Here is a 13,179-nt window from a genome sequence, read left to right on the forward strand (position 1 = left end):
ACCCTTTTTTTGGAGGTTTGGTTAAAAGGCAAGGAATAAAATTTCTTCTCTCAAAAGTATTGTTCATGGATACATTCAAAGTCGAATATATATGGTGTAGTGAAATAATGGACATAATGGATAAGAAAAAGCCAGAAACAATGTATATTATTAAAACCATAACCCATAATACATAGTGTGGTAACTACCAGATATATACAGATTACAAATATAGAACTCTCAAAATTTATAATTTATGAATAACAGCAGATTTCCTTACGTACTGATTTGGTGTATTATTTATGGAATGTGACAGACACTAAGTTTTGGGGTCAGGGGCAGAAAACTCTCCGCCAGCAGCCAGCCCACTACTGTGGGTATCGGACCGGAGGGAGGGAGGGTCTCTTCCTCACTTTGCAGGTGGGCTGGGCTTGTCTCCTACGCCCCCTGCTAGCTCGTAAACCTTGACGCTAACTTCATACCCCAGCATATCAGCATCAGCCTGAAAGAGAAAGTGAGAGAGAGTAAAACAAAGTAAGTGAACACTCATAAAACCACGGTGTTTCCCTGGGGTTTTCCCTGGGACAAGAATAAAAGTAAAACACATGGCGGTTATCAGATTGAGAAATTAAGGCAATGTTTATTTGGCTCTGTAGTTCAAAATGCTTAGGTATATGTGAATGAAGGAAACATATAGTTCAGCACACATACTGGGTAAAGGAATGAACACTTTTCTTTTCTAAGGTACATGTATCTCTTCCTGCAGACAAGTCCTTGACCACAAAAACTGGCTTAATCAGCCAAATCTATTTGAAGAAAATGTCTGTACCTGTGTCTCAGCCTCAGCATACACTCGGACCACATCCTCTGTTCCTGACGGTCTGATACAGTGAAAGAGAAACATAAAATAAGGTAAATACATCTGGTGTTCACTGGAACAAGCACCAGAGAGAGAGAGAGAGAGAGAGAGATGACCTAATACACATGACCTTATATACATGACCTTATATACATGTCAGCAATAGGTGCTGTACTATGTTTTATTTTCTCGTGGTAACTTTAACAAAGTTAGGATTTTTTTTCAGTGAATTAATGATTAGGGTTTTATGTTGCATTGTTCATATAAATCCATGCCATGAACGACGAATATCGCCTGCTTATGGATTCCTGCCTTGATTCAATGCTTACCTGACAAAGGAGCGCCCAGAGGGGTACTTCTCTACCAGACTGTCCACTGCCTCCTGTAGTCCGGGAGGCGAGTCTGCCTTCCTCTCAGCGTCACTCGTCTTTATCACAGTACGGTCCTTCACCTAGAGCACAGGAGGAATGCCAGGCATTTATCTGCGTCCCACATCGCCGAATATGTGACTCCCACACACATGTACGTGTTATAAATTTCACAAATAACAACAAAACATTTGTCTCACACACACACGTACCTCACATAATATCAAACCTCACAATCACATAAGCCCTTTTGGTCAAACATATCCTTCACACAAACCTCACAAAATGTTAGACATCCCATTAATCAAATATTTCACTCAAATATATCATATGACTAAACTTACATTCATGAAATAATATAAAACACCTTGATGTGAACTAGATCAGTGATGTCATGACTGCAGCTTTAACTTGCATTCATTACAGAGAAGATACTAGCTACCTAACTAGACGTAGGTTTTGAGATTTTAAACTGTAGCCACAAAATATAAACAACAGGGCTGACTTACCTTCACTTTGAGCTGTCTGTTTGGTAAGTCTGTGTAAGCTTTATCCCAATCCTCTAGGCTCCAATCTCTTACACATAAAACAATCTCCACTAGCAACAGATCTGATATCGCATCCCCTACTGTCTGAAAAAGTGCAAACAGCTAATTGTGTGAATCCACTGAGATCTTCTTTTCACAGTCAAAAAACTTCACTGTTTCTGACCATAAGAAAATCAAGGGTTCAAAAATTTTGAATGGCATCTAAAATAGTCATGTGTATGAATGAGATCACAATGACCAACAACTTTATACAGCCCTGTCTTGCACACATACAAGTCATTTATTTATTTGATTGGTGTTTTACACCATACTCAAGAATATTTCACTTATATGGCAGCGACCAGCAATATGGTGGGAGGAAACCAGGCGGAGCCCGAAGACAACCCACAACCATCCGCAGGTTGCTGACAGACCTTCCCATGTACAGCCTTAAGTCATTGAGTATACATGCAAGCATCAGCAGAAATACCTACCTGGTTGATGACGTCTATCACAGTGCTGAGATTCCGAGCACCTTTTCTCTCACTCTCTGGTCGACTAAACAGAAAATTACGCACCACCTGTATATATCAGTAAAATGTACATGCCCAAAAAAAAAAAAAAATGTCACAAGCTGAAAGCTGAAAGTGAACATAAAGCCTGCCATTAAAGCTGAATTAATTAATACAGTGGTGTTTCAGAGATGTTCTAAAAATATTTAAGAAGTTCTACACTACTTATCAACAAAATACATAGCAAACAATCGCCTTTCCCTAGCCACTCATTTGGAGATGCCATTTTGCCATGTTAAAATCATCTAGAATGATGCCACAAAACCAAGGAGCTCTCCCGTAATATCGGTATTGAATAATGTGACAATGAGAAAATACAAACAAAAACGCCTGATATCCAACCAAAGAGTATCAGCTCTGTTCCGTAATCAGAGGGCTGATGTTTCTTTTAGTTTGGCGCTCAGTTAGGGCGATGTTTATGGACACAACCATTGTGTTTTAGCCATCCTACTCGCCCTCGTCTTGAATGGGTGTAAGATTTTGGCTTAGCTGGTTGTACCGACTTCAGGGAGCTTACCGAACGCAGCAGTACCTTCCAATTGATAACAGACTCCTTCATTCAGATTTTGGGAAGATATTTTTGTAAAAAATCTGACTTTGCTAACAAAATAATGAGATATTTTTCTACAAGCAATAACTCTCCAGAGGGGGTTTTCTTACCAGCTCACCCTGACAAGTTACTGCAGTATCCTGCCCAACATATAGTCATTGTGGCCTGGGCAGCAGTTCCCAGTTCCCTTCTCATAAAATGCATCAGTTTAACACTTACACTAACCGAAAAAATACAATATGAGAAACCACACTGACAATCGAGAGCTAATAGGTTTTTTGGCGAGACAGCCAATTATCACGTGACGGTTTCAGCACAAGAGATTGGCCAAGTTCATAAGGGCTTCTACAACATGGCTACCCGCAGTGAATTGTCCCTCAGTGTCATATCCCAATGCTGAACTTCATTTTCTCTGCTTTCGAAACTTCATAGAATTTTTTTACATATTTTTCTGTGATAACTGTGTCCTATATAATTTTTTTCTATGCATATACAGTGGCAGACTTTTTGTTCACCTAATCTTTACAGTATTTGTTTCAGGAATGAACTATACAAGACATAAAATTCTTCAACAGATCTAATAATCTAATTATCTAATCTAATAATCTACTTATATTTTTAATTGGTGTGCTCATGAATTGTTCACTGATATAACATGAATTGTTCACTGATATATCATGAATTGTTCACTGATATAACATGAATTGTTCACTGATATAACAGCGGTCTGGTTTATGAATAGCCTGTTTAGAAAAATTCTTCACCAGCGTACCTTTCATCAGAAGCAGCCTTTTTCACCTGATTCATGGCGTCATCACTAAACACTACCTGAAAATGAGAAATGTAAGCTTGATAGACACACAAGATTTCACTACACCTACAGAATATGCCCAGTATCACCAAAATTTACCAACATAATGCATTCATTTTACATCATCATACACACTACGGAAACTACAAGTTATCCAGGGTGACATGTTCAGTATTAATCTTACCATGCCATGTCCGTTTGCCTCGAAATACAACCAACATCATACTCTAAAGCTTTGCAGTGCAAATGTTTGACTCCTGTAGGAACACAGGCAACAGGAATTTTAATCTTACCGTGCCATGTCCGTTTGCCTCGAAATACACCCCAACATCGTACTCTAAAGCTTTGTGGTGTAAATGTTTGACTCCTGTAGGAACACAGGCAACAGGAATTTTCTGAAACATCAACACAGATACTTGTCTTTGGAATGATTTTAAAGCTAGAACACATGGGGAATTTTTATCTTATTGACATTTATGCTATTTCATTATTTATTTATAGTTAACGGGTTTTGTTTTACATTCCACAGTGAGGAATATTCCACTATGTAAGAGCGGTCAGATGTATGAGTGCAGGAAAACCACCACCCTTTGGCAGGTACCTTATTAACCTCCTTACATGACGAATCTATATTAAGATATTAAGTCAGACTTTCAACAGTCTGCTTTACAAGGCTCAAAACATGACCACATGCCCTGGTCATGTGGAAATTAGAAAGTGGTCCTATTTCACTTATTTTAAAAAGTCAGGGATACGTTTATCCTATAAACCATGCTTGAAACCTTGTTAACAGCTTCATCCAAGAATCAAGGAAGGTTTGTGACATGAAATCTTTCTCTGCTGACAATTCTTTATGTGGATGAACTATCACAAGCCAGATTTGTGATTTTTCAGACACAGGCCCCAATGTGACTGCAGCTTCAAATCAAACTCCAGCTAGTCTTCAAATTGGGAGGTTTGTCAAGTACACAGCAAGATGCGGTGTTTGTTTCTAATAAATGTCACAATTTATTTATTTATTTATTTGATTGGTGTTTTACACCGTACTCAAGCATATTTCACTTATACGACGGCGGCCAGCATTATGGCGGCAGGAAACCAGGCAGAGCCCCGGGGGAAACCCACGACCCATCCGCAGGTTGCAGACCTTCCCATGTACGGCCGGAGAGGAAGCCAGCATGAGCTCGACTTAAACTCACAGCGACCGCATTGGTGAGAGACTCCTGGGTCATTACGCTGAGCTAGCGCGCTAACCAACTGAGCCACGGAGGCCCCTTAAATGTTACAAGGATAAAGACGTAAATCCATGACAACAAAACAATGCAGGTCTAATGAGCTTACCAGCTGTTGTCTGATGTACTTGGTTGAGCTGCCATTAGCGTAGGCAGTTTGAACCAGGCCCAGTTTCAGCTTGAGGCCACTCTGTGTTACCAGGTTTGTCAAATACCCAGCCACCTGAGGGGAAAGAACAAGATTATTTGGTTTACATATATACATGTATATATGACAGAATATGCCTAGGTATTTAAGGCAGTACCAACCTTACATCTACACATGAAGCAATTTAAATCACAGCATATTTATTCCAATAAAAAGGAGTTTTACCATGACTGAATCCTAAATTATCACCAGTGTAAATATTTAAATAAAACTTACCAATGTTGCTATTTTATCACCATCAAGGAGATGAAATTTTCCATCTGTATAGAAAAAAGTTGCAAACAATGAATAATAATTAAGAACGTTTAATACAGTTAATAACAACTCTGAAAAGAAATATGTATTGGAAGAAAAAATGTGAAGTCACCTTGAAGTACTATTCATGTATTTTTAAGACGTGTTTATTGCTTTTTTGTGACACTTATGAATATTCTGGTTTCATGCAGAAGTTGTGGCTCATTCAAATAAACGTTCATCATTTCATAATCAGACACTCCAGCCTGCACATGTAGCCTTTATTCAAACTAAGCCACAGAAAAACATTTAAATTACTTGTTTGTACTGAAAAATTACGCAAATATAATATATTTAAGTTAAATGAAGTCAAGAGAAGATGCTTATGATCAGTTACCTTTGTCAAAGAAGTAGAAGACAATTCTATCAGCATCTCCATCAAAAGACACCAGTTTTACCCCAGCATCTGCGTTACAGCCTGTTACAGAGAAAACATGGCCTGTGTTAGCATGCCTAATCACTCTCACATCAATCACATGCCTTTGATGGTCAGTGGATACATGTATGTAACTAGGCAAAGATGGATAAAGTCCCGATTTATTAAACATTTATTAAGAAATAAGACAAAATTATGACCAAATATGGTATTTCTTACCAATTGGCCCCTTCTGTTGAACTTTAACATAGTCTGCTCCACACTGATTAGAAAAAAAGAAGTATGGGAAACACATTAATTGAATCGTCATAGTTCAGTAGCAATAAGAAGTAACTGATCTTCTATCTTGCTTTCCTTGGCAAAATATTGTACAAGAAGTTTTCTTACATATATTAAATTAGAATAATTATGTCCTCTTCACCTGCTAGTGAGTTGAAAACTGATTTTAAAAAGCCAGCCTCAATGCTGAAATATCTATAGTGCCGCCTCAATGAAATGCAATGCTGAGGACACCAGAAATGACACCACACAGTACACTGACACCGTCTCATGACTTCTAAAGCATGCTCAGTGCAAAGTGAAGTACTAAGAATTACAAAAACTGACACTTTAAAGCCTTAGGCTGCACCAGGGCCTTGATCTCATGCTTACGAGGAAAACATCCTAAGAACATGTTCAAGAGCATTTTTCTAGATACATGAGAGTTAATATACCTGTAGATTTAGCTTGCCACTTGATCCATCGTTGTATACTGTTATCTTTAATGTCTCCCCAATGTATTTCTGCATCTCTTTAAGCTTCACAGCCCCCACACCATTGGCAGCATCCACTACAGTGACAGGGGAGTACTTGGTCCCTAGAGGAAGCCTGTATACAAAATGTAACCCACAACAGCTCAGGACTACAGGCATGGAGAATTTTCTGGAGGATCTCTTCTAGCCCCAACGGAATTAAAAAGCAGCAACTAGTCTTAATAAAAGTAGTTCATATTATATATAAAACCCATATATCAAGACCTGAAGTGCAAAACATTACCTTCTAGTTGTTTACTAGGAATATCACGAAAAAAAAAAAAAATGAAGACAAAACCAGGCGTCATAACCAGGTTATTGTAACTATTTACAACAACTTTTGGTCAGCAGGCTGGGGATATGCACATCTTTATACTTGAGGAATGAAGGCTAGTGGACTAGCTGTTAAAATACTATGAGATTGTCCTTAACCCTTCATTATATCAGTTTCAAACCTACACATACATGTACTAAGAGACTGTTAAGAGTCAAATATAGTACTGTACACGAAATATTGCTTTGTAGGCACAAATTACGAATGTAGTCACAAAAAGTGATGCATATCTCATGAGGATGAAATATGCACAAACTACAATGGCAGTCTATTTTCAAACATCTGGTGATCCTATTATCAAAATAAACTCATTAACACTTGAAGTCACAGCAGCTCTTGATACAACTCACGTTTTTATGGAGCAGTTTAAATGCTGAGGAGAGTTTCTGGTAATAGCCTTCCTCTGTATCAGTTCCGTATGAGCCTTCGGTGTTTTTACATGTAACCATGTAATGCAGCTGTGGTGTTGTCAAAAGGCCTGCAACATGATTAGTTTGTTCATCTACTGTGTTTGCTACCAGGTCTTAGTTATAGGTTATAGAAAGAATGCAAGATGACGTGGACGAGTTCTATTTTTGTGTGGCGGACAAATATTCCACATCAGCCTGTATTCATTCTATATTATTTATTATACACTGAACATCGATCAATTCAACCAGGGAGCAATATTTGGTAGCTAAAAATGAAATTTTCACACAAAAAATGAAGGCAGCAAAACTTGTAATATTTTTATGAATGGCACAAAAATTTGTACAGGACAGAAAAGATATGGTGTCACTGTATGACGCCATGGTGACATCACTTTTGTCATGACCATGTGTAATAGGAGTTACATGGGGCATGTTTGCCACAATCTTGAATGATAGGCAAATGTGGAAGGTGTGTAATAATGTAAATTTTTTTTTTCCACATAACTATTGGCACTTGTTGGTTACAAATGGTATCACTTATGACATTTGGCAAGTGATAAACACCACCATATCTGCATATAAGGCAAAATTATTATTCAAATTTTATAAAACGTTGTGTACGTTAGAGTCTTGTAGTATTTATTAGCAGGTTGCAGATCCATATCAAGTCATGTCCTCAACAAGACGTAAATTTTATGCATAATGTTTAAAAGCAAGAAAAAAAAAACAGAAAAGTTAAAATACAATTTCCCTTAATTTCTTCAATGTACACTTCCTCAATAAACAAATTACCATAGTCCTTTGCATTTGTCTTCAGAGCTGAAACACCATCCATGACAGCCTGAGATAATGATGAGCTACTAGGTCTGAAACAGGGTGGGGTGAAAATGATTAACTCTACATGTAATTGTGTGAACAATGTGACGCCATTTTGGCTATAATGGCAGCTTAAAGGCTAGAGTGAGCAGATCTCTTCCTTTGTATTTCAATATTGTTTTCTTCTGGTATACAAATAGTATCAAAGGAATTATTTTTGTGGTATCTTTCAGTAAGTTACAGCGGAATTCTATTCTAAGTCTAAAGTCGTGATAATCAATACTAACAATCAGGATATATTCAGACAATAAACAAACATTATAAACACTTACCGGGTATCCTTTGCCACATATATATATCCTTCCACAGACATGTCAATGTTTTCCTTTTGTATAAGAGTCCGTAGAGACTCTGCCAAGCCATCATCCCTGTTATAATACATCATATAAAACATATATATAACACATCACAGACATCTTATGTACTACCAGTATAACTATCTGACTTTATAAAGTCAATGAATTAGACATGAATGTTTCAGGTTATTATTACAAATATGTTTGCTGGGGAAAACCAGATCAACCCTCCAAAAAACAGCCCTACATTGAAATCTTTATTGGGTTTTGATAATTTTAAAAATTTATCTCTCAATGTTAATTTCTTTAAAATCTCAACCTTTTCCATCAACAAGAATAATACAAGCAAGAATTCCTTACCATACAAATGATATTGTTCCAGATAGGGTTGGGTTATGCAAAACACAGAATGTTTAAAGGATGGACTCAGCAAGCATTTCAAATTAATCTATTCAAGAAGATCTCAAAAAATCTGCCTATTTAACAGCAAAAGATTCCACTCAGCATAAAATTATGCTACAATTCCTATCAAGGAATGAGAAAACCAATCATGGACCAAACTTACGGTACATTAGCAATGTGAGTGGCATGTACTTCCCAAGAGGCCTCTAACATTTCCCCATGGGGGTCTATCAGTTTGACTCCATTATCTTCCTCTGGGTTGTGAGAAGCTGTGATCATCACACCAATGGTGGCTGAAGAAAACAAATACACCAAGACTGAGTTTAACTTAATTCATGTGTTTTAATAATGTTTTTACTTTTAATCACATTTCAAATTGGACATACAATCTTTTGTGTTCCATACAGGTAAAATACCATCAATAATAAATTACATTATGTATTTGTTGTCAGTATGCGCTCAACCGAAATATACATATATCACACATATGTAAATGTGTATCCAGGGTTCAACATCAGAATACTGGTACTTTAATGGGCTACAGAATCCATTCTGATTGGTTGGTGTGAGAGATAGGCATTTCCAGGCTGTATAATAATAATATCTTTATTTATCAAAGGTAGCTCGGTCAAGCTATAATGAAACTGTTCTTCACCAAGGCCTTCACAGACAAAACAATATATAGGAAGCATGTACTTCAGAGTCCCAGCAAAATATACATCAATATACATAAAACAATATAAAGCATCGTGTAGGTTGAAAAGCGACGGTTCATACATTCATACATACAAAAACCAACAACACAACCAATAGTGCTGTCCCCACAACTGTCCCAACCAGCAAGAGAATTAGGGTAGTGGGAGACGGCCCACTGTTTGGTCTGAATAATGCACATGTGTGCAAGAGTGTTACAGGGACTGAGCCTTACGAAAAGGTTTTCTATCATAACACATCTAAGTATAAAACATAAAAAAATAAAAAACATAAAAAAATAGAAAAACAAGAACATATCTCTTTAGGTTTTGACATATCAAATTTAGATTCCGAACAAGTAAAGTTAAGAGAGATGGGATATTATCTAGATGGTTGATACAGTGAAAGCATACATGCATACATGTACATTTCAGTTGTTGTCTGAAGATAACTAATTTTAAGCAGCATGACTGAAAGCTTGATATGGAAGGGGTTTCTTTTACGTGTATTGGGAGGCAGTTCCATAGTTTGATGCCGACATGTAAGACTTCCTGTCATGCCTAAGCTGTGCCTATATGTGTAAAATTTTCTGTCATGCCTAAGCTGACATTTAGGTACTGGTATGGCAGATTTATTAAAGCATGACCAAGGCAGCAGAATTTGACCCATGAAATCAGTCAGCCAGTCAGCATGGATTCTGTATCCCTTTACTGTGTCAAGCTGGCGTGTTTAGTGACCACAGCGTGACACGTCTTTCAATGGCCAAAGCTTTACATGCCAAGAGACCAGTTACATGTATCACCTCACCTTTCCTTTCTTTTGACCGCAGGACTGCCAGCAATCCCATTCTGTACATAACATGGTCAAGATTCTCAGCTCTGCAATGAAGCAAAACAAACAGTTGTAAACAGAGTGAAAGATTGACGCCAGGCACAAAGCATTCTGTACATGACTGTGTCCATAGGTTTGACCTAAACATCACAGTTACACAGCCTAGCGTCACTATTATCCAAATTCCTCAATCTTTTTGCCTATAAAACAAAGCGTTAATTTCAGTGAGATTTACACACCTTTTTAATTTGTTTTCAGAGACAAAACTACATTGTACAGGTTAACAAATTTCAGGATTTCACAAAAAGTATAATTTTATCAATCTACACCCAATAATGTTCTCAGAATATGCAGGAATGAACACCATGCAAACATGCAAAAAGGTTGAAGAGTTTCAGAAATTATTACACACTCTCTAAAGAGCTTTTTGCCCCTGCAATACTGGTGAAGTATATAACTATTCTCGTATTCATTCATTCATTCTCTGAACAGCTTCAGTCAAAAAACTAACCTATCATCCCCCTCCCGTCTCTAACTGTATCACGACCCCTAGATCAAAACTTACTCAAGAATCAACCTGCCAGTCAAAACTCACGATAAGCTTAAGTAAATATTAGACTCTGGTTTGTTATTTACACTTCCTGCTCAATATTGATGCATGGAGGTCCTTATCTGACATCAGCATGTACATGTACATCCTCCGATAGGTGGGCAGGTATAACACAGACGTCAGACATGTGAACACAGGCCAGATACAGGTTGATCATACATGTAAGAGTAACAGAAGTATATATATTTAACACATATTTATACAATACTGTAATTCTTCAACCTTTTAGCATGTTTGCAAGGTGTTTATTCAAGCATATTCTGCAGGCATTATTCCACTCAGACTAATAAAATTATACTTTTGACGAAGCCCTGAGGCTGGCAACTCAATTTATGTAGTTTTATTTCCAAAATCACATTAAAAAGGTGCATGAATCACACTGACAGTTCCTCTTTCACATGTGAAAAGGTATCTTCTGACTGCTTAAACTGGACTAAGTACAAAAAAACTACAATTTCACTTTATACACAGGTGTACCAGTATAAGAAAAAATGTTTCTTTTGGGACATTTTGTAATTCAATTATTTTCGTATTTACATGTTCTCATTTAATCAAACGGGCATCACTCTCTATGTTAAATTAACCAGACAAACCATGTCATTTCGAAAAATATATTCAATTAAAGTTCATTACCTCTACCAATGGAGGTTTTCATAATCTTTTCTCAGTGCAGTGTGGATTTACACCTAGCCATAGATGTGTGGCCAGATGACTTATACAATTATACCATAACCTTCCAAGGCCACAATTAAGGACTTGTGGGATATATTAGACAGGTAAAGCAGTGTTACTATAGGTATAGTCAGTGATTAAACAGTAAAAAGAGAAAAGCGGTAACATCTCATAAACAATGTCACAAATAATAAACACAAATGGGGCTGTTGGAATGCTGTGAATTTTCTGAAAATTTACATATCAAGTCTTGCATATTCCATAACACACAGTAGTTATGACGGGGTATATATTCTGAACCCAAAGTACCTTGTTTCATTGTAGAAATGTATGCAGCTGACTGGTTCATTGGCAATTCTAAGAGGTTAACCCCACATGGCTATTTCAACTCTTCTCTTTATACTGGGCTGGTGGGGTATCATAGTCTCAGTGGCAGCATGGTATATTCTCTCAATAAAGGCACACCAGCCCCATATTCACATACGCATGCACCACCCAGACCCTTAACTGTGGTGAAGACGAAATGACTGCTGCTTTAGCAAAGAGTGTAAGGTGAATTTGGTCTCCTATGGCTTAGCCCCGAAAGACTCCTAAGCGATGTTGAGCAGCTAGGCGCATGTCCTGCTTCAAAGTGGGGCAGTGGAAGCCTTCGTAGCTATAATAAATCTATTAAATGGTGGCGGTGCAGTGGGTGCAGAAAGCAGACCTTTAGGTTGGTGTCTTTCATTTGTGCGAGACTTGTTCTATAACAAAGATAATCAGTCTGGACCTTCATTGTACAAAATTAACATTGTGTGCGTCGAGACTCCAATGACGCTGGGCCAGTATAAATAAAAGAGATGCAGTCTTTCAGACTTGTCGCTATGTTACGCCAACCCAGTATAACACAGAGGAGTTCATATAGCTTAAATATATTTAAATGAAAATAGCCCAAAATCATTATTTTTCAGATTTCTTTCTTGCTCCATTTTACTGAACACTGTTAAAGCTAAATTTATTATTCGATTAAGGTGGACATTGCGTGTGGATACCCGACAAGCCACATCAGACGTCTGGTGCATAAGACAACTTTCTTTTTCCAATACTGGCACAAGCCGACGTGGACAGGCGAGTCTTGGCCTTTCATACAAGCATTCATTTACGAACTATACCTCATCGCAGATAATACTACCTGGTTCGAAATCCTGCTGTTCCATACTGGATAACTTTGTCCACTTTTCGTGGATGTTTCTCTTGGGCAATCTTTTGAGCAAGATCCGTGATCGACTCCATGCCGCTGTGGTGCAAACCAACCTCCGCGCACTTTACCACACTAAATACGACTTCTTACGCAGAAGAGTTCTCAGCAGCAGACGACGCAGCCCTCTTCCGTGTTCAGTCAGTATTGATCCTGTATTCAATTGTCGCCTGAATTCGTAACTCCAGCTTGACAGATTTCGGCTTGCTTTCAGCATTATTTCGGTTACTTCACAGCGCCTACTTTTAGCT

At 37.7% G+C, this 13,179-nt stretch overlaps 1 protein-coding gene across 1 annotated transcript; it reads right to left on the bottom strand.

The window, feature by feature from the left end:
- Positions 1 to 352: 352 nt before the first annotated feature.
- Positions 353 to 12,963, bottom strand: LOC135467756 (phosphoacetylglucosamine mutase-like). The gene is made up of 18 exons (XM_064745592.1): positions 12,863 to 12,963; positions 10,386 to 10,456; positions 9,049 to 9,178; positions 8,460 to 8,555; positions 8,104 to 8,177; positions 7,245 to 7,379; positions 6,490 to 6,632; positions 5,996 to 6,038; positions 5,738 to 5,818; positions 5,323 to 5,366; positions 5,008 to 5,121; positions 3,960 to 4,061; positions 3,628 to 3,683; positions 2,228 to 2,291; positions 1,716 to 1,838; positions 1,168 to 1,289; positions 809 to 860; positions 353 to 481 (listed from the first exon to the last, which is right to left on the bottom strand). Exons 1-18 carry the CDS (start codon positions 12,961 to 12,963, stop codon positions 389 to 391), a joined length of 1,644 nt encoding a protein of 547 aa, XP_064601662.1. The 3' UTR covers positions 353 to 388.
- Positions 12,964 to 13,179: the final 216 nt, after the last annotated feature.

Source organism: Liolophura sinensis, chromosome 6 (genome assembly GCF_032854445.1).
Source record: "Liolophura sinensis isolate JHLJ2023 chromosome 6, CUHK_Ljap_v2, whole genome shotgun sequence".
Classification (NCBI taxonomy): Eukaryota; Metazoa; Mollusca; class Polyplacophora; order Chitonida; family Chitonidae; genus Liolophura; species Liolophura sinensis.